The sequence below is a fragment of the Peromyscus leucopus genome, chromosome 9 (genome assembly GCF_004664715.2).
Source record: "Peromyscus leucopus breed LL Stock chromosome 9, UCI_PerLeu_2.1, whole genome shotgun sequence".
In the NCBI taxonomy this organism is placed as follows: Eukaryota; Metazoa; Chordata; class Mammalia; order Rodentia; family Cricetidae; genus Peromyscus; species Peromyscus leucopus.
The window spans coordinates 44,646,920-44,669,585 of NC_051070.1; the positions used below are offsets into that span (position 1 = coordinate 44,646,920).

General features: G+C 43.8%; 1 protein-coding gene across 1 annotated transcript in view; it reads left to right on the top strand.

Annotated features, from left to right (window-relative positions):
- The window catches only part of Dgkh (diacylglycerol kinase eta), a 179,682-nt gene that overhangs the window by 105,757 nt on the left and 51,259 nt on the right, over nucleotides 1-22,666 (top strand). Inside the window, 11 exon segments of the mRNA XM_028878585.2 lie at nucleotides 248-352; nucleotides 607-739; nucleotides 3,473-3,579; nucleotides 4,213-4,338; nucleotides 8,179-8,281; nucleotides 9,374-9,533; nucleotides 11,140-11,248; nucleotides 11,360-11,499; nucleotides 15,478-15,562; nucleotides 18,699-18,784; nucleotides 21,904-22,003. Coding sequence (XP_028734418.1) covers nucleotides 248-352; nucleotides 607-739; nucleotides 3,473-3,579; nucleotides 4,213-4,338; nucleotides 8,179-8,281; nucleotides 9,374-9,533; nucleotides 11,140-11,248; nucleotides 11,360-11,499; nucleotides 15,478-15,562; nucleotides 18,699-18,784; nucleotides 21,904-22,003 — 1,254 coding nt within the window.

Sequence of the window (22,666 nt, forward strand, 5' to 3'; positions counted from 1 at the left end):
TTTAGAAAGAGCTAAAAGGCCTGGTTAGTAGCAACAGAGTCAGAGACGGGCCAAGAGTCCCGAGTACCATCCTTCCCTGGAACACACTCTGTCACACAGAACGAGACTCCTCGGTGTTACAGACACCTCCCCTTCATCGAGGAAATAAAGACCCAGGAAGAGACGGAACTGCCTTGCAAGAGGCTGGGCTTTCCGAAATCCCTCTTGTTGGTTATTCATAATCACTAGACTGAATTGTTCCTTTCAGATAATCACTCCATTCAGAAGGCTGATGCTATGTGCTGAGAACAGGAAGGAGATGGAAGATTGGATCAGCTCTCTGAAGTCAGTACAGAGCAGAGAACCCTATGAGGTAAAGTACCTGTTTCATGTCTTTGCCACAGCCCAAGCTAGCCTGTGCTGAAGGAAGTGTTGGCAGGCTTATTAGAACTTGTGTAGCTCTCGTTTTTTTTTTTTTTTTTTTTTTTTTTTTACTTCAAGTGCTTTGCTGTTCAGAGTAATGGGTCGATAGTTGGGTCCCCGCTGGAGAGTGAATTTTGCAGATAGTCGTGAGTCTCTAGCCTTGGTCTCCTGTTTGGCAACTCTGACCTAACATTTCCTTTCTAGGTGGCTCAGTTTAATGTGGAACATTTCTCAGGGATGCATAACTGGTATGCCTGCTCCCATGCCCGGCCTACCTTCTGTAACGTGTGCAGAGAGAGCCTCTCCGGAGTTACCTCCCATGGCCTGTCCTGCGAAGGTACCGTAGTGTTCCGCATGTATGCCCTACCAACAGCCGAAGTACCTACCGTAGACACCTCATCCTGGGTACTGCATGGTCATGAAAGAAGCAGAGACAGACTGCAGGAAAACACTGTGAGGGGCAAGGCCTGGGAGATGTGTTTATTTAAATCAAGACTTAAGTTTTCTTCTAGTTCAGTGTTGGGCTCTACACACGTGGGACTGATTTGGGGAAATACTGTTGCTCAACAGAAATCATTGGAAAGGAAGCATATGTCAAAATTCAGTGTTCTCTTGAAAAAACTAGTACTATCTAAAAATCGCTTGAGCTTGGTAACATTCTAGTGTTCTTTGTTCTAATTGACTGTGGAGATGAGTGTACATTTGTTGGCAGAATTCCTAATGGTTATTTATATTGCATTATTTGAAATATTTTCCTTTACTTAAGCTTCATTTAAATGGATGCTCTATTGCTATTCCCTGCTCTGTTCTGCACGACACTGGGGATTGAACCCAGAGCTCCGTGTACATTAGGCGAACACTGTACACCATCTCATCCTCCTACTGTCAACTAAAACTTCTTTAAGATTCTTTAAAATTAAGGCCCATGTGTAACACGAATCTTAAAAGGTCTTATTAATAAAAATAAACCTGGAGCCAGGTATTGGGGTGAACACTGAAAGATCAGAGAGACAGAACAAGCCACAGCTAACCTCACCTCGCCAACTTCTCAGCCGATCCTGTTTCCTCAATCTGAAAGTCTCTGATGGATCTCAGCTGCACTTGTCTGGTCCTCACGCCTTATATACCTTTCTGCTTCCTGCCATCACTTCCTGAGATGAAAGGCGTGTGCACCATGCCTGGCTGTTTCCAGTGTGGCTTGAACTCACAGAGATCTGGGTGGATCTCTGCCTCCCAAGTGATAGGATTAAAGGCGTGTGTGACACCTTTTCTGGCTTCTGTGTCTTCTATCTAGTGGCTGTTCTGTCCTCTGACCCCAGATAAGTTTATTAGGATGCACAATATATTGGGGAACACAATATCACTACACCCATGCTAGTGCTTTTTTTCTTTTCTTTTTTAAAATGCTATAATTTTAATTATCAGATGTGTGAGTTATTAATTTAGGAACTATGAGTATCAAAGGCAGATCAGTCAATAGCTCCTAAGGGAAAGCTCGTGCCTCTTCGGTGGTGAAGAACGGGGAGTGTTGGGTATTATCTTTGAACCATGTATAGAATCGATACCAGTTGCTTCGAAAATGCAGTCACATCTTAAGTGATTTTGAGCACTCGGAGCTAGGGTTTAAGTTAAAGTAGTGATAGAATCTCACTTCTAGTGGTTTTCAGGTGGGAAAACCTGGGATTGGCCTTGGATCATCTGTTTACTCTGAGTCTGGGGGCTGAGATGGAGCTCTGTAATGGCACCCTCTCCCTCTCCTGCCAGTTCAGACTGTGACCGCGTTTAAGATATGTAAACAGCAGTCAGACAGGCATAGACTCACTATAAAAAAAATTAATACAGCACTTTTCATAATTTCTTCATTTCATTGAGAATGTTAAGTACCATCCTAGCGAGAAATTACCCTTCACAATTATTTAAATAGTATCTGAATGAAACAAGTTTAAGTGGTAATCTCAAGAAATCGATAATATCAAATATATAAATATGGATACTTATCTTAACTACTGTTTAATATTTAGGAGGACCCAGCATGGCAAAGACTAAACATTGGAATAAAAGTCCTAATTTTACCACAGTATTTGTGAAGTTTTGTGGTTTTAGTTAATGACATGATTAGCCAGGGAATGTGCTGTTTTCCATCCCTCTCAGAAGAAATTCAGTTGCCGCCTAACAAAATGTAGGTGCAGAAAAGTCACTTGCATTTCCTGGTGACCATAGCAACAGTCTGGCTTCCCAGCACTGCTTGCGTTGCGGCTTGTTAGTCCCAAGGCCTATTGCGTGCAGCATTTTATTATCAAGTGTGCTGCTTGTTTTAAACGAGCTGTTTCATTTCATGGCAGGATTTTTGAAGTAATGAAGGATCTGACCGTCTTATGTTACATGTCCTTGCATGGAACTCACTATATTCCAGACTGGCCTTGAACTCCTAGGCATCCACCCGCCTCCAGCTCCAGTACTGGAATTAAAGGCATGCGCCACAGGCCCAGCTCCAGCTTGCTACTCTCCCGTCCTTGAGACTGCTTCCCACGCTGTCTGATGGTTTTCTTCATGTACTTGAACTTGAAAATATTGCTGGGTGACCTTTGCCTTATGACAGGTTCAAACCATTAGTGTAAATACACAGCAGTGCCAATGCCGGAAATGCAGACCTCAGTGAATTTTCTCAAATTAAACACATCCAATCTATACCTAGATCGAGAAGTGGTATTTTACAAGTACTCTTGTTGCTGGGTTATCCTGAGCGTGGGTGCGTGTCTGTGTTTTTCTTTTCTGAAGAACCAATTCTCTGTGTTTGTTTAATTTCTCTTCTTAGCGGCAATCTATTATATTACATTTTAACGGCTTCATAAATATCAAGACACTAAACTTTAAGATTTCAGTTACCGCTTCTGGAGCTTACACCTTTTCTTTCACCCTTGTTTTCCCCCTGCCTCCTTCCACTCCCCACCTCCCCTTCACCCCCCACTTTCCCTCCATCCCCCAATTCCCCCCCCTTTGAAAGTTTCATGCTCTAACTTCCTCCACGTGGAAACCCCTGACTTTTTATGATTACCTTTTTTTTTTTTAGTGTGTAAGTTCAAGGCTCACAAAAGATGTGCGGTGAGGGCAACTAATAACTGCAAATGGACCACGCTGGCCTCCATCGGGAAGGATATCATTGAGGACGAGGATGGTGTAAGCTGCTGTGGCCCCGCCCCCTTCCCTGGCAAACTCTCTCATGCCCTGCTCTTGCAGAACTTAATGGCGGAGAGTTAAGTGGGGGTGTGGGTTCTTTGGGTTAGATGTCAAGTGCTCGTTGATCGTAAGTGTTGATTCTTAGTTGATGGCGTCATGGCGTTCCTCGGTTCTCTGCTTGTAGGGGAATCTGTTCTAAGTAAGTCTTGGGAGGGCTTCTGGGCTGGGTTGCCGTTAAGGACCTTGGTCTGACAAACTCAGTGGTCTTCAAGCCTTAGCTGAGATGTTCGTTCTGCGGATTCTGGGCTTCCTCTCCACAGTCCCCCCTTCAAACCTGGACTCCATTGTCTCTTGCCTGTGAACCCTTTAGCGGTCACTGTTTCCAAAGCCTTTGCACGCCTTTCTCCTCAGCTAGATTTCTGCTGAAGCTCAGAGGGTGAGCCTTTTGTCTTCTCTTTGTATACCTTTAGGATTCAGGCATGATAGGCGGTCCCTAGGTATGGAGAAAATGAGTGATGGACTCTCAGCATACACATGATGGAGTCTGTAGAGTAGGAAGCCATTCCCATCTTCCGCAGGGTGAGGATGGCATCCTCCGGCTTCGCTCTGACCACCCTTTCCTCCTGTCCATAGGTCGCCATGCCTCACCAATGGCTTGAAGGCAACTTGCCGGTGAGTGCCAAGTGTGCGGTCTGCGACAAGACGTGTGGCAGTGTTCTCCGCCTGCAAGATTGGAAATGCCTCTGGTGTAAGACAATGGTGAGGGCTTAGAATGATTCTGTGCCTTTAAATTAGCTGCTTTTCCTAACTTGCTCTTCTATGTGCTCCTGGGGCAAAGCAAATAATTCCTGCGAAGAGCAGACCCTGGTTGTGCACACCACCCTTTTGTGACGTAATAGTGCTCGTTTATGTTTTTGGTTTTTTTTGGTTTTTCGAGACAGGGTTTCTCTGTGTAGCTTTGCGCCTTTCCTGGAACTCGCTTTGGAGACCAGGCTGGCCTCGAACTCACAGAGATCCGCCTGCCTCTGCCTCCCTAGTGCTGGGATTAAAGGCGTGCGCCACCACCGCCTGGCTTGCTCATTTATGTTTTTAAAGTGTATTCCCTCTAATGTGTGACAATGACGTGTGTGCGTGTGTGTGCGCACGCGCGCGCGTGCGTGCGTGCATGCGCGCGCATGCACGTTTCTCACTTCTGCCCGGGTCTTTTTTCAAATGGCCCATTTATAGTAGTTGCTTGTGTTCAGATATTTCTTACATCACAGGATCCCCTTTTCATAGCTAATTGTTTTTCTGTATTGATTTCATCACATTGTAATTTATTTTCAGTACACCCCCCAATCCCCCCAACCCCCCCCCAAACTACGTGGTGCCCTCAGAAAGCCCTGCTCTGGTGTGCTCCCAGGTTATCACTGATATCTGAATAATTTCGCTGCAGCCCTCCGTCTGTCCCCTGACACCAGTCCAAACTCCATAGGCTACGCATTGATGCGATTGGAATTATAGGCGTGTTATATAGGTAAATATTTTTAAAAATTTGCCTGTGAATCAAGGAGTTGATTCCCATTTCTGTCTCATTTCCGCCAGCTGTTGTGAGGACAGGGTTTCTGACTGGATGAGGACAGTCAGTGTGAGGAAGGGGTCATGTGGACAGAGCCGGGGCGGGCAGCTGTGTGCAGTTCTGCCTAGCGTTTATTTGGCGGTATTTTTGAGTCTTACAGTCTTTTTCATGTTGGTGTTTTAAATTTGGAAGTACACACACACACACACACACACACACACACACACACACACACACTTTAAAATGTGGAAAACCCCACTGCTTTTCTTAAGTGGGAAGCAGATCAGCACACAGCACGAGGGATATGAGCCGGTGAGTCAATGGTATAATTAAGGAGACTGCCTTCCCAGCAAAGCAAACCCTGCAGCGTTTCAGGCAGGTCTGATAGGTGAGCCATGCTTCCTCCCAGCTTTTAAATTAGCCATGACTCCCTTTGTCCCGGCGCGGTGGCGTTTCTCATCGGTCTGCCTTATAAACCGTAAGTGTGTTGCTGTTTCTTCTATTCCGCGTGGTCTGAGACTGTTAGCTTTCTGTTGCTGTGATAAAGACACCATGACCAAAATGAAGGTGGGAAGGAAAGGGTTTCTTTGGCTTAAGGGTCTATCACCATCCATCACTGATGGGAGCCAGGGCAAGAGCTTAAGAAGGGAACCCGGGGGGCGGAGGAAGCCGATTCCACAGAAAAGTGCTGCTTACTGGCTTGCTCACCGTGGCTTGCTCAGCCTGCTTTCTTATACAACTCAGGACCACCAGCCCAGGGGTGCCACTTCCCACATGCGTGCCCCGCGCCCCCCCCCCCATCAATCATCCATCAAGAAGATGCCCTGCAGGCTTTCCTACAGGCCAGCCTTGCAAAGGCATTTTCTCAACTGAGGTTTCTTCCAAGATGCCCGTATCGTGTGGTGTGTCAGGCTCACAAAAAAGCCAGTCAGTACAACATCATCATAACGTGTAGACTGTAACGGGTGTCTTTTCCATCTCAGTACACCCCTAGCCCCCCAAAGCCCTCTCACACCATTCCTTGTTTTAAAGGAACACTCACACACAAACAACATTATTTTTTAAATGTATTATGTGTTTGAGTGGTTTTGCCTGAATGTGTGTATGTGCACTGTGTGTGTGTGTGCTCGCCTGGTACCCATGGAGACCAGAAGACGGTGCCAGATCCTCGGAAGGTTGTACGTCACACTGTCTGTGCCGGGAACCGAACAGCACGTGCTCTCAGGCACTCCCCATCTCTCCAGTTCCCGGCACAGATGTCGTTTAAAACCGTCCTTTCAGCTACCATGTCCGGGGTGGGGGCAGCTCTCGCCACGCCTCCCGTTTGCTGCTGTCCCTAGCCGCCGCGTCTTTACTGCTGTTTCCCTCCTCTGGGGTTTAGCTGCTGTTCACGTCTCACCTTTTGAAAGGGAAGCACATTGTGTGGCGACAGAGAGAGGCTGTCCTCGTCTGCAGTGTCTACGCGTTTACTTTTATGACTCACTAGTTTTCGGCAGGTACTTGGCAGTGCGAGCTGATGAGACCGTACTTGAGGGTACGTTCTGCACTGCACTGGCGTCAGTTCTAGAGAATGGCGTGGCTGTTAAAGGTGATGATGCATGGCGGCACTCTGGGAGGTCATTCTCCCCCTTTTATTCCCTGGCAAGCTGAACTCTCACCCTAATTATTCCTGCCCTAGTCTGTGTCAGTTACACACGCCGTTTTCTGTCCCCGACCCCCCGTGGCAGCTCTTTTGGTCTCATCCTTCCTCCGCTGTCCTTTATTGGTGTGCTTGTTGTTTTGCCTTTAGATGGTGAGCTGGTGCTGGAGGGTAGCCAGCGCTTCCTCCCGTCACCTAGTCCAAAGGGCCAAGCAAAGCAAGTGAGAACCACACCAAAGCCTGACATGCCACCACCCTGGAGGTTCAGCATGCAATTGGCAGGACAGTGCCTGTGCACTTAGCCCGGCTTTTCTCAGCAACATTGTCACAGATCTCTCTCTTCTGTGTTGCCCCACGAGTCTCACACTTTTCTTCCTTTAAAACTGTCTGGCCAGGAGGTGGGGAAGAACGCCTTTAATCCCAGCACTTGGGAAGCAGAAGCAAGTGTATCCCTGTGAGTTCGAGGCCAGCCTGGCTTGCAAGAGTGAGTTCCAGGACAACCAGGGCTACACAGAGAAACCCTGTCTCAAAAAACAAAACAAACAAAACAAACAAACAAAAACAAAAACAAAAAAACTACCTGTGCACCCTCATTTTTCCTAAATGTATTTGTGTTATTATTTTAAGTCATAATTGAAAATTGTCATCAGGAGAAAGAAAATTTCCATTCAATTTTAGTTTTCCTCCTGAAAGGGGGGGCTTAGTTACCACATAGGTGCACAGAACCCTCCAAGCAGCCAGGCTCCTCCACGGTGAATTGGCCCTGTGTTTTCTTACTCAGAATGTCTCGGGTGGGCTTGAGTCTTCTGTTCCTCTCCTGTCTTGTGGGGCAGTGGTCTAGCTGAGGAGATAGTCAGGGATGTGCATGTAACACCACATGCAAATACATAAGGAAACTAAGATCAATTTGACTGGCTGGTTGTAGGATCACTGCCGAAAGAGCTGGCCCATCGCAGGTCTTATTTACCGTTATTAAAGTTTATGGCTATGATATTATGATAGTCTCTTTCACCCTCCCATTCTTCCCCCCCTCCTTCCCCCTTCTTTCCCTTCCTCTCCCCCTGTCTCCCTCTGTCCATCCCTCCCTTTGTCCATCTGTCCCTCCCTCCTCCGCATTGCCTTTCTTCCCACACCCCATCTCTTTCTCCTTTCCGTCACCAGGCATCCACTGAATACATATTACTTCTTCTAGACAGCCTCAGGCATAGACTGCTCAGGCCAGTCTCATGTACAGTGCTAGCCTGTCCCTCGGCAGCGTAATGTGCCTATAGGGCCTGACTAATCTCTGAACGTTTTGTGATGGTATTGATCCTGAATGAGCAGGTCTGTAGATAGAGCTAATAACACAGGAAAGCATTGGTTTACTCTTTTTATGATTCTCGAAAATTTCTTTGTTGATTAGGTACACACCGCCTGCAAAGATTTGTACCATCCCGTCTGTCCACTCGGCCAGTGTAAAGTATCTATCATACCTCCGATTGCACTAAATAGCACAGATTCTGATGGTACGTAGCAGTAGTGTAAGTATGTGTATTTCTGACATATTTAATTTTCTATGATAAACTGTAATTTGCTATTCTGGTCAGTTTTTATAAATGCTGGGAGACATATTTGATATTAATTTTTTGTGATGCTGGGAATAATAATAATAAAAAAAAACCAGGATCTTGAATAGCTAGGCATGTGTCCAAACACTCAGCTACATACCCAGCCCAGATGAATATTTTGAAATGAAAGTTGTAGTGTAACCATGAACACATTAGTCATATCACCATACATAAGACTTTTAGATTTTTTTTTTTTTTGCATCCCAATGGATGAAGGAAGATTATCATTTTTTACTGAAAAACTAAAAGGTTCATTTATGTGTGTTCTTTCACCATAGTAAAAACTGCCCATCAGCATGGGCTCCTATTAAAATTTGTTCTCCTGTAATTTCATTGCAGGATCTTGTGGTCCTCTAAATGCATTTGCTCTTTGTAGTGCTGAGGAAACTTCCTAACATCACTAGTTTGGGAAGGAACATTCATTACTTCCTTTCCCATCATCCATGTCACAAACGGCTTTTGCAGTGTGTCCTTCCGGTCCCTGCCACACTTCATGTGCAGATTCTCGATACAAGAATATATGGATGGAAAGTATGAAGGATGAGCTCCTGATAGTTCTCCCCACCCCAGATAGATCTTTGGCTTATTATGAATCATCAAGTATTTTCTCAGGCCTCTGCAAAAGAACAACTGGAATATTTTAAAATACCGAGTCTGAACATGGATTATTTGACAACTGGGAAGCCATAGTCTAGATTTGCTTTTCTTATAAATATTGGTAAGGTTGGTGGTCCATTTCAAATACTCTGTGATTGAGGTTTTCATTGTCTTTGGTGTGATTTTTCACTGCAGAGCATGTTCAGAAATCAAAGTTTTATATGGCTGGGATGTAAATCATAGCCTTAGCTCCACGGGGGGATTAGATTATAGTGATGTATAGTAAGAAAGGTTCCTTATTTTTGCCCATTTCTCTTACTTTCTCTAAATGTCTGTTAGTCATTTAAGAGAGAAAAATCTCCATATTAATGCTGCCCTGGGTTTGTTTTTCAGGTTTCTGTAGAGCAACGTTTTCATTCTGCGTCAGCCCTCTCTTGGTGTTCGTCAATTCTAAGAGTGGAGATAACCAGGGAGTCAAGTTCCTCCGTCGCTTTAAGCAGTTGCTCAACCCGGCTCAGGTGTTTGATCTAATGAACGGAGGGCCACACTTAGGGTAATGCCTTAAGGATAAATCTTACTTGACTAAAATACGCTTCGAAGCGTGAGCTGTGTCTAGCCCTTCCCCCCCGTGAAAATTACTGTTTCCAAGCCCTACACCTTTAATCCCAGCACTCAGGAGGCGGAGGCGGGTGGATCTCTGAGTTCGAGGCCAGCCTGGTCTATAGAGCACATTCCAGGACAGCCAGGGCTACACAGAGAAACCCTTTCTTAAAACAAAACAAGCAAACAAACAAAACAACAGAAAATTATGGTTTCCGTGGACATCTCTGGTGTCACCTCTCACTCCTGCCTTTGTTCGAGCTTTGTCAGGTTTTGGTTTTGCATTGTTCTTTTGCATGGTGCTGGTCATTGAACCTTTAGATGTGCTCACTGGGGGCAAGTCCTCATCATTAAGCTGTGTCTCTAGCGTGAGTTCTAATTATTTGTTGTTGTAGGGTTTTTTTGTTGTGGTGGTGGTGATGGGTGTTTTTGCTGTTGTTATTTTTGAGATAGGACTATGAGGCCCCCTGCTGACCTGGAGCTGTGTGTAGACTAGGCTGGCCTCACAGGGTATGACCTGTCTCTCCCTCCTGAGTGCTGGGATTAAAGATGTGCTCCCTAATTCACATTTTAACACAACCGTTCCGATGTTATTCAGCTTCCTTATATCCGTTCCAAACTTGTTATCAAAACTTCCAAATTCTAAAATGTGCATAAAAATATTTTAAGTGTGTGTCTTACCTCAAACAAACGCTTAGCTGCAGGCAAGAGAACCGTGCATAGATGTAAAGCACAAACTGCTATTAGAGATTTACCTTCATGAAAAACTAAGATTTGTTTATATCAATGCACACAGTCAGCTACTTAACCAAAGTGGGTTCTGTCTAGGCCCGCAGGGGCCGTTCCTGAAGGATAAGGGACTTTGGTTGACTGTCTCTTGAGCTTCTGTGGGGTTGTGTACCTTAAAGTCCCCAAATGAACATGACTACCTGGCATTTCCACTGGGGGGAGTATGCCTTGGGGTCCTTCATCCTCCATCAGTGCCCGCGTGTGATTCTTCTGTGGAGCCGATGCTCCGTCTTCTCATGAAGGGCCGTTCACTCGCTAAATCTCTGAGCGTCTCTCCTTGTGAGACTGTTGCACGGGACCTGAGGTCTTCTAAGGGAGACAGAAATAAAAGGAAGGGCGGAGACGAGGAGAGCGGGGGATGCTGAGAGCTGTGCACGGGCGGGCGAGGGCTGGCAGCTGTCTTTAGTTACAGCCTCAGTTTCCCCCACACTCCTGAGGTGCTCCTCCCTTGGCTTGTAATTCCTCAGGAAATGGCATGTCCGGTAATGGAGAAGCTGTCTACTTTGCCTTCAGTTCGCTTTCCTGACTCTGCTTCACCTTTGTTTTTCTCATTTTTAATTTCCCCTTACTTTTAATTTATCTTCGCTTCTGCTTATCACACATTTTTATTCAAAAGTTTCTTGAGTCAACTCTTGCACTCAAGTTAGCTTTTTATGTAAGAATTCTTACATTGAATATGAATGTGATAATAATGATTAAAATGAACAGTAGTTGGAGAAAGTGGGTGTTTTTTTATGTATGTACACTAAAAATAGACATTTTACTTTCAGCTTAAGGTTATTTCAGAAGTTTGACAACTTCCGGATTCTTGTCTGTGGCGGAGATGGAAGTGTAGGCTGGGTCTTGTCAGAGATCGATAAACTGAACTTGAATAAACAGGCAAGTGCTCACTGGGGTCTTGGGGTCTTGCTGTGTAGCTTAAGCTAGCCTCGAACCCGGGTCCTTGTCTCCCAACTTCTCTCAAAGTATCACTGTTGCGTCCTTTTGCAGTGCCAGCTTGGGGTATTGCCTTTGGGTACAGGCAATGACCTTGCTCGAGTTCTTGGCTGGGGAGGTTCATATGACGATGACACCCAACTCCCTCAGATCCTAGAGAAGCTGGAACGAGCCAGCACCAAGATGCTGGACAGGTAAAAGAAAATCTCCTTTGGAAAATGTCAACCTTAAGTTAATTGATGTGTTCTGTCTCAATAACTGTAAGTCTGAAAGTCCAAAATTCCAGGTCTTGTTGATTGATCTCTGAGATCCTGAATAGAGCCTGTGTAAAGTAGACACTCAATAAAAGATGCTTTTGAATGAATGGATGAATAACAAAAACAACAACAACAACAACAACAAAACCCTGAAAAATGGTTCCAGTGAATTCATTACTTTAAATGTAAATGATTATGGAGTTATTAGTCTTTGTTTTGTCGTAGTTTGGGGATAGGATCTCACTACGCAGAGCTCAGCCTGACCTCCAACTTGAGATCTGTCTCATCGTCCCAGAGTGACAGGATTATAGAGGTGTTCCAACATGCCTGGGGATGCCAATCACTTTTAATCAGTGTTCAAGTTAGGAAGCTCAAAAGTTAACTTTGCAGCTAGAGCTTCTGATGAACGGAATAGTAAGACCCACCATCTTGTGGTTCCAGAACCTAAGAAAAGCATTGTCAAGTTCCGTTTGCTACAAGGTCTTCTCTGCATTAATTCATTCACTATTTGGATAGTAAAAAGATAAAAGAACCCTGCCCAGGCTGGGGCTATAGCTCAATGATAGAGTGTTTGCCCTGGGCTGGGTGGGGTGGGGTGGTGGAAACAGAATATGAATCCTGTGTCAGAGACAGAGGGAATTATTTGGAACACACATGAAGATAAAGAACTGTCACTGTGTTTACACCGTCCTTGATCCCCTCCCCATCCCCTGCCATCCCCTCCCCTCTTCCCTCTGCTCCCCTCCCCCACTCCGAATGGTCATATATAAAACAGAACTCACAGCGTTTGTAGCCTGACGGCTGTGGCGAAGGCAGTTAGCATTTGAGTTTAAGGAACAAGAAGATTCAGTAAGCCGTAATTACCCCGCCCCCAAGAGCACAAGACAAATATCAAAATATCATTACAGACTTGAGCTCGCATGAGTCAGAACAACTTTGATAGGATTAGCCATCTGTGGAACTCTTCCTGAAAACAAAATCGCATCAGGGAGCCACCAGTCAAAAATGTAATTATCCCAAGATGAGCGATAACCTCAGTACGGTAACCTTGTCTGTCATACTGTAATGTTGCGAGGCCTGATTCCTTTGCTGACAGCATACTGAAAAATAGAGCTGGGCGGTAGAACCTTAGCCTCTATTTATCCAAAATGGCGTGAAGGTGACACTCACTTAGTTGGGCCATAATGATTTATAATCTGGGCGGGGCTAGATTCAGAATCTCCAGTCCCTAAGAGTCTGGAGGTCAGAAAGGAAGGAAGGAAGGAAGGAAGGAAGGAAAGGAGAGAGGGAGGGAGGGGACATAAGAAGGGGATGCTGGGAAGTGGCTCAGTGAATGGAGCCCTTTCTGTCCAAGCCTGGATTTAGTTTCCAGCACCCATTCGAAGCTGAGGGAAGTGGCATCTGCCCGTCTTCCCCGTGCTCCTTACGTGAAAGGGGAGGGAGGCATAGGAGCCGTCCCAGAGGCTGGCAGCCAGCCGCCTGGCACGTACAGTGGCGAACCGGAGCCCTAGTGTCCGACAAGGTGGAGAATGAGGACCGACACTGAGCTGTCCCCAGATCACCGCTCACAGGCTGTGGCACGCACATGCGTGCTTGAACTCACAGACATGAACATGCGCTTGCCTGGAAGCGAGCCTGGAAGAAATTCCTAAATGTCCCAATGCTGTGCTTACTAAACAACTCAGAGTATTTACTAAAGATTTTTTTTTTTTTTGACTATTTAATTGTGTGCATGTTTTTGCGTTTGCCCCATGGAGAGTGTGGAGGTCTTTCCCGAGTTCGTTCTCTCCTGGAACCATGTGGTTCTTGTGGATCGAATTCAGCTCATCAGTCTCTGTGCCAGCATCTTTCCTCACTGAACCACCTTACCAGCTGCAGCACGGAGTATTTGAAATGCTGCCTTTTGAGACAAATTGAAAGGTCTGGCTTGATGCCCCCCTGGAACATGGGCTCTAGACACCCACTCCCCCTAGTGGTTAGCGGAGAGATAGCACCCCTGTGGTCACACTTGACATCCACTCCATGCCAAAAACAAGGGAGCCAAGGTGACCAAGGATCTTTATTAGAACCATTTTGTTTTCTTTGTAACGTTACTGTTTGTGAAAAACAGGTGATCCTGGCCCCATTAAAAAAAAGGGTTGAGAAATCAATTTAATCTTCTGCCTTATGTAGGCTTTTCAATAATATTTATTTGATCTTTAGAGCTATACTGGGACTTGGTTCATAAAAGCCTCATTATGACTGTTTTACAAAGACCAGACACAGACTTCTGGAGACGGTGGGAACCACTCAGACCATTTGCCTGGCCTTCTGTTGTCCTCATTTTATGCTGCCGACACTACCGTCCCAAATGAGCTAATATTGTCATCTCTGTGCTGGATGTGGTCAGAGTCACGTAGCCAGTCCACAGTGGGGCTGGCACTTTAACAGAGTCCAGCCTCTCCCTCCGCAGAGATGCCCTGGAGCATCTCATAGCCAGTGCTAACGCTCACCCAGGCCCCCACTTTTGCTGCCCCTTCTCCCTGTTCCCCCGGAATTCCCTATCCAGGAGGGAGATGCCGCCTGGAAGGTTGTGGTTTGGGGTGGAATCCTTTCCCACTTCTTGTCTTTTGGCTAGAGAAGTCGTTCAGCTACACGGAGCTTGGCTCCCACGTTTGATTGCTGTGTTCTCTTACTTCTCTGCGGATGTCACTAATACTTAGGTGATTTCGAGTTTCTGTGCTAACACATGTGCTTCATTCGGAGGCCTGTCCACTCTTGTGGATCTAGACCCTGCCTTTCACTTTGGCATGTTCAACATATGTATCTCTTGCACGGATGGATGGAGAATTATATAATTTTATTTGTAATGTTTTCTTTGCATGCATGTGTGTGTATGTGTGCTTTTATAATGCTCTGTATCTATAAAAAAAGCTTTATCTCTCATCTTGTTAGATTGTACTAATGTCCTAGCCCCTCCCCAAATTTGGAATTGTTTTAAATATTACTCTGGAATTATCTCGTTGATTGCTTTTTCAAATGATTCAAGAAAACTTATTCCAATTATTACTTAGTAATTGGAATAAGTTTTCTTGAATTAAGTTTTATTTCCATAAATGATTTTCTTCCATCTCATCTTTACATTACTCTTTCTTAAATTAAGGAGCGTTTACAACATCTCTCTCTCTCTCTCTCTCTCTCTCTCTCTCTCTCTCTCTCTCTCTCTCTCTCTCTCTCTCTGTCACACACACACACACACTCACTCACTCACTCACTCACTCACATTTTCTTTTGCCCGGAGCAGTCGATGAATGTGAAATGGTTTATTTTCATAGGTAATATGCATTTCTTTAAGACATCACTTTAGAACTTTGGTTCATTAATAATGTATAATTTAGTTACTACTTTACTGATTTAGAAAGTAGAGGAGAAAAGAAAAAGCCAAAACGTATTGCATCAAGAGTAGTAAGTTGGGGCTGGAGAGATGGCTCAGCTGTTGAGAGCACTGGCTGCTCTTGCCGAGGACCTGAGTTCAATTCCCAGCACCCACGTGGCAGCTTACAACCCCTGTAACCCCAGTTCCAGGGCTTCTGACACCCTCACACAGACATACATACAGGCAAAACACCAATAAACACAAAATAAAAATAACTTTTAAAAAAGGGTGGTAAGTCAGGGGATGGCCAGCTTTTCCTGCTCTGACCTGGTGTTGGCATGTTTGGATGCTGCTAACTGGAGAAATGGTAGGATGTGAAAATGATAAACTGTGAATCCAATGTTTTATGGGATTATCACAGTTTTGTCTCTGTCCCATCCTTGGTTCAAGATAGATTAAAACTGTAGGCCACAAATATATGTATATATGTATGTATATAAGATGGAAATAGATTATTAAGATTTAAGGAAATTTTAGACCAAAGGATTTTCTCTCATCAGGTGGAGTATAATGACATATGAACTCAAATTGCCAGCAAAGACGTCTCTACTTCCTGAACCCACAGAAGCGTCCGAAGGATTTTATGTAAGACTAATCTCTTTTTGTCTACTGACCATTTGAAGTGGGGTATCCTGGGGACAGGGGAGATGTCAGTGATGGCATGCTTGTTTCATGGTGTCCCTGACTGCTTCCAGTCTTCTCCCTCAGAGTAAAGAATCCTGAGGATCCAGGTTAGAATCCTTCTGTGACCATGAACCCTAAGTCACTGGCCTCCGTGGACCTCACCACTTTGTCTGTAACACGGGCCGCAGTGCTGTGAGGATATTTAAAGATGCAGATGTGTATAAGTCACCAGGCATGCCAGGTCCGGTCCTCGTGACCCAGAACGCCAGCAGATAGCACCCTCTAGTAGGTGTTCACGCATCCTCTGCATCGGTCCTGAGTGCCTGCTTGCCTAGTAGGTGCTAGTCCAGCTCCTGTAAGCCCCTCCCACCCACGTTCCCACCAACGTCCCAGGATTCCTGGCTGGAAGCTCATGCAGTGTCTCTCTTGGCCTGCTCTTTGAATGGGCAGCAGTCCCATGGCAAGCCCACTGATCCTGAGCAAGCAAGGGAAGAAACACTGCTCACCCCTCTATCCCTCTTCCAGGCCACCAATGTCTAAAATTTTCAAACCGATTTAAACCTCAGAGCAATGGAAATTTAAAACAGTCTGGCCTTCCAGGAGATTATCTCTGACTCATTGAGACCTTTTGATCTACAACAGTGCATTTTTCCCTCCAGGAAAATTCTCCTCTTCAGGCCTGAAATCTTTGTTTTGCCATTGAGAAAATTATTATCTCGTCAAAACTAAGGCAAGGCACGGCAAATAGAAACGCGGGGCATTCCTTAGAGAAGACGAATGTATTTTTCAGATACGAAAGTATTAAAAAGTGTTCTAAAACATGAAAAAGTAGTAAATCGTTTGAAATGGAAAACAGAAAAGATGTATAGCCGGGTCACCTAGAGATACTCACTGTTGAGGTTAATATATTTACTGTTTAATTTATAGCAAAACTTTCAAATGTAATATTATTTTCTCTGACAATACCCATCATGGCTGTTGTTCTAGAAGCCAATCTTCTCAGGAGTAACTTTTTATAAATGTTATTATTATTTTTTTTCCAAAATGAGGAAAGGAAGTCGTGACCCTACTAAGTGACACTGTAGGAGATTAAAATGTGGCATCTATAAATTCTGCTTTGGACATAAATTTATTTATTTTCTTCAGAAAGAGGTATATTTGAATATCTGTAATGAAAAATAAATATAAGCTTCAAGTAGCAAATGACAAATTAATTAAATGACAGTAACTAATAAATTAATTAATGCAAATGCTGGCCATGTCATATATTATTCGCTCTGCAGTGAAGAGAATGAGCTGATCTCTGAAGAATATTGCCCTATTTTGCATTTTTAAAAGCTATGTTTCCACTGTTCTGATCTTTTGCGATACAGATTTTTGTATTGAAACCAGGCGATTAGAGGGTCAGTGCAGTACTGTGTGACCTGGGAGACCTGCAGCTACTCTGGTGTGAAATTGCTTTTGCAGGTGTGGTCTGTATTTGAAGGAGGTGAGGTAGGAATTGCACATTGGCTACTGACGGATGATGGACTTGGCTATAAATTTTAAAATGAGATTTCTTTGAGAAGGTGCCATTCAGAATGGCCTTGTAGAGGAAAATGTTTACTGAAACGTCAGAGATTTCTGAGTCAACTGATGGAAATGGGCGAAAAGGAGCGAGAGGATGTCCGAGCAAGGCGAAGGAATGTTGGGGACCGGCCTGAATGAGGCCGTCATGTCTACTGGAAAATTCTGAGTTTATGACGGGGAGTGCCCTTGAAGGACACTTGGCAGAAGACTCTGTGCATAAGGCTGTTTAAATAGTGTGCATATTTTTACATAGCGAGAGAATGGGCTCTTTGAATAGCACGTAAGGTTTGAGTCCGGTAGAAAAGGAGTTGGGGCATTGGGGAATGTAGTGTTTCATGGTCTAGGAGAAGTATTTACTTACATAATTTGGTGGTTCCTTACCAGATCGTATGGCTACACCATTGAATTTTTAAAAACCATTTTTCACTGAAGTGTAATATGTAGGCAGAGAAGTGTGCATATCTTAGATGTACAGCTTGGGACGTTTTCACAAATTAGGCAGACCTTATGTTACTGACACCCAGATCACAAGACGACATTTCAGTGTCTGATAGGCCCCTCTCCTGCCCTCCACACCTTTCTCATGGATAATCACCGTCCTGGCTTTTAACAGCCTAGACTAATTCTGTCTGGTTTAGGAAAATGGGAAAATAGAATATAAAATGGAAATCATTTTGTGTGCTTTTTGCTTTGGCTCCTTCTACCTGGCACGAAGCTCGTCAGACTCATCTGTACTGTGGGGTCATTGTGACTCTTTCCTTCCCGGTGTCCTGTCGCATGTCCATAGAACAAATACAATGCATTTAGCCCTGTGCGAACGTTCCACCTAGTCCGCGACTTTTGGTGAACATCTGTGTCTTTGGATTGTCTGTGTAGACTCGAGTTTCTTGGTCCTCTGGTGTCTGGCCTGTGTTCATCTTTAACGGACGATGTCCAGTAGCTTCCCAGAACCCATCAGGTTTTCTGTAGGCGAGCTTTGCACTGCCTTCATGCTGTGCCAGCTGTCAGGTTCCGCTTGCTGCTGTTGGCAGTTCAGCCATTGTGTGTGTGGTTTCAGTGTGCGTTCTCCAGGTTCAGGATGAAACTGAGTCACTCACTGGGTGATTCCACTTGGATTTCTAGGTTTTTCATCCTTATTTTATATGCACTAGTCTGGCTTTTACTGTATTCATATTAATAATGCTTCTTATAGTCATATTTTATATATATATATAATTTGTTTATATATAATTTTTTAAAAAATAACATGGAGTTTTAATTGGATTTTCTAAAAATGTAAAGCACTCCAGAACCTGAAAATGGGAGTCAGGGGAAGTTTTCTTTTGCATAATGACACCCCACACACACACTTTTTGAATAATGACCCCCCCACTTTTTGAATAATGACCCCCACACTTCTCATGAAAGCCTTTGCCCCCCACACTTCTCATGACAGCCTTTGCCCCTCAGTCTTGTTTTTCTGAAGCAGTCGTAACTGGGTTGTGTCGACACCAACGACAATCATATAGTATAGGGTTTTCTTTTCCAGATGACAATTTATGAAGACTCTGTTGCAAATCACCTCACGAAAATCCTCAATTCCGATGAACATGCGGTGGTCATATCGTCTGCCAAGTGAGTTGTGGGGCTGAAGTGAAGAAATGCTTAGTTGTGTGAGAACATGAAAGGGAAGGGTGTTTCCTGGCCTTGACACCATCTCTCCTGATTTTCCTTAGTAATGTGTGTGAAGTGACTTAAGAGGATTAAATAGAGTAACTTGAACTTGGTTTCTTTAGTCACATTAGCATCTGCATGGAGTCTATTCAGAGGGAGAAGATTTTGCTGCTTATTTTGAAAGGCTTTTGTCAGGAAACTATAAAAAAGTATTTCGAGTTTAAATGTCTATTTGGAATGATTAATTATAACATGGAAATCCTATATCATTATAATTTATTTATTATTCCCTGTACACACATTTCTATTTAGCAACTGTTTATATCACTAAAAGGAAAATAATAAGATTCTTCAAAATGACATTTCTCAACATATTTAAATTACATAATTATATTTTAGTTCAAAGTTATCAGATTTTAGTTAATTTCGTACATGGACTGGAGCTCTGTTACATTGTTATCCCAAATGTGGAATTTCAAATTTACTTTTGAAGTATCCTATGCTCTCATCGAGGTCAGCTAGGGGAAGGGGATGGTGCCAGCTGAGATTTTCAACTCATAGGTGAGGGGATGCTTTTTAAGATTCTGCTCAGTGACTATATTGCCATTATGCAGGAACCGAGGGAAAGGATGGGGTAGAAGAACTGATGGAAAGTAGAAAACCCGAGAAGGAAAATGCAAATTTCAGTTTATCACATACTTAATTTGTAATGAAGAAGAAACATAAAGAAAGTCATTATGGACAAGTTTCCGGTTGGGGATTTAGCTCAGTGGTAGAGCACTTGCCTAGCAAGCGCAAGGCCCTGGGTTCGGTCCTCAGCTGGAGGGTGGGGGTGGGGGAGGGGATGGGACAGGACACGTTTCCTTCTAACAGAAGTGTAAATGTACTAACAACTGCCTTTGAGGATGTGTCCCCATGGAACAGGAGACAGCACTGAACTATAGGAAAGGAAAATGGCCTCAGGCAATGGACCACTGTGGTTGATGGAGAGAGATGGGTAGCACAGTGAGCAGAGCCACTGGCTGGTTTGTGTTGATTTAATGAATGGTGTTGCTTACAGAAATGTATACATTTTTCAGATTGCTCAGGCCTCAACACTTTGAGCGCCTCTCTTGTCCTGGGTTCAACCCGCCTACTATTTCCTGGGCCCCAGTAGATATTTGGCTTTGCCGGCCTCGCTCTGTGATCAAAAGTCTGTCTGTAGAAAACTTAAAAGGACGCCGCCTCGAACTCACTGTGTTCCAGACAGTCTCTGAAACTGGAATCCTCCTGCATGAAGTAGATAAGAGCACAGACCTATACCACCTGGCCCACCTTAAGTATAGATTTCACCATGGAAACGCTATAAATTCACTATTTAGATGAATTCATTCCTCTAGAATAGCCTTTATTCCTTTTGTAATATGGAACCACAGGAGCACGAGGCGGAACATTTCTTCTGATTAGTCCCACAGTTTAAGCATCAAGCACTCTCCTAAGTTGCACACTGGTCCATCAGCCCTTTAGGTGTATATAGGATCAGGTTTTTCCTTCAGGCTTCATACAAGAAATTTCATGGTAGCCTGATATCATATTTGAAGAAATTCTGTAAAAGTATATATTACCAAAGAGTAAAAATTGTATGTGAAGTACATGAATGAGTCTCTAATAAATGGTAAGCTAGCTTCTCTTAATTCCCTTAAAAATTGGGATTTAAGGGACTGGCGTAATGGCTCAGCGCGTAAGAGCCTGTTGCTCCTGCTAAGGACTCTAGTTTGATTCCCCGATCCTAAAACACAGCTCACAACCATTTATAACTCCAGTTCCAGGGGGCCTGACACCTTCTTCTTGATTCCTCGGACACTGCATGAATGTTATACATGTACATGTATGACATGCAAACACACGTACTCAGATTTTTTTTTAATCTTAAAGAAAAATAGAGAACAGAAACTAGAATTTAAAATGTCAGCCAATGCCAAGAGAATTGTGCCTATAGCTCAGTGGTTAAGTGTTTGCTTAGCATGTGGGAGACCTGGGTTCTATCCCTGACATCAGAAAGCAGGTTGAGGGCTAGATGGCTGGTGGATCTAACCCCTAAGCAACAAATAAAACAAAAATTGTTAGGAATAATACACCTAGAAGACCAGTTCAATAGTTTGGAGTCTATGTGGGCGCATATACATGTTTCATGTATCTATTGCATTGTTCGATTTTCCTAACATTGAAATGTCTGGAAGCTGCCATTGCTTACCAGAGAGAGTTGTAAACTTAATAAAAATAAAACCTTACTGGAACATCTTTCTCTTTTTCTTTAAATTCTTTAATCTATATCAGTGATAGAAATGCTTTACATTCAAGAAGTTTCTGTCAATGTACACATGTTGCCAAAACCAATCTATTCATATGCCATTTTGTGGGTCATTTTTTTACACAACTTTTTGAGAGGCAGATATGTTATGAATTATTCTTTCTTTTATTTCATTTCTTTTGCAAAGACACCAAATGTAATTAAAAGAAACAAACAAGTAAACCATATATTGCTGACACTAATGAGATCTCAATTGGATTAGGCTTGTGTATTATTGTATTGGTTATCTTAAGGGGGAAAAATGGATGGGTTTACAGAGAACATAACTCAATTCAAGTGTCTGATTGGTTGGTAACAATACACAACGTCTTTTCCTCTTTAGGAGCAATGTGCTACCAAGCTGTCCACTTGCTCACTAGTAGGTCCAGTAGATCCTGTAGATGGTGGAGAACTTGGGTCTGTTTGTTATACATGAAGAAAATTGTCCAAGCTGTGGAAGATACTACATTATTTCTAGGGGATCTGAACGTATTATCTCTAAGGCTTATTTAAGCATTCAAGACTAGTTCACTGCAATCTTACTATAAGTATGGAGAATGAGGCTTATTCGTGCATACATTTTTCAGTTAGGAAGTCCTAAGTGTATCTAAGATGTATTAACACAGATGGAGGTGTAGTCTTATGTAAAAATGATCCTGGGTATTTTGAGTTTGCCTACTTGTACTTACTTCTAAATGCGTTTGTACGCGAGAGCCTACAGACTAAACTGTGCGATCTCTCTTCCTCAAAGGATACTCTGTGAAACCGTGAGGGACTTCGTTGCCAAAGTGGAGAAGGCACAGGAGAAAACACTGGAAAATACAGTAGTAGCTGAAGCCGTGGCCAGTAAAGTAAGGGGACACACCGGGGGCAGGGGAGATGTTTATTGACATTATGATCAGTGTGTTGTGGGTTTTTTTTGTTGTTGTTGTTTGTTTGTTTGTTTTTTGGTTTTTTGTTTTTTCAAGACAGGGTTTCTCTGTGTAGTTTTGCTGCCTGTCTTGGATCTTGCTCTGTAGACCAGGCTGGCCTCAAACTCACAGAGATCCGCCTGTCTCTGCCTCCCGAGTGCTGGGATTAAAGGCATACCCACCACCATCCGGCTGTGTTGTATTTTTAAAGACTGCCTCGGTGTGCTCTTGCCAAAATATCTAAAATGATTTTTTAAAATTATATATGAAGATTTATAAAAACACCTTCTAGTTTATGGTTATCCTCTAATGTGCACAAAAGCTGCATTGTTGGAGAGTGTTCAGCCAATCAAATTTTATGATTCAGATCCCTTTCTCAGTGATTGACATCGTAAAGGGACATGCAGTCAGCCTGACAGGAGGATGCCATGGGGCCCGTGGTCCTGTTGGGTGAGGCCTGGCTTTCCAGGTCAGACAAAATCTGGTGATCCAGTTCCCTCCCAGCATGAGTCCCCCATTCTCTAGAGGGCAGTCCTAGTCTCCTTCCAAGTTCTATTTATTTCTTGCCTTTACAGATTTTTTTCCTCCCTTTATGAGCTTTCT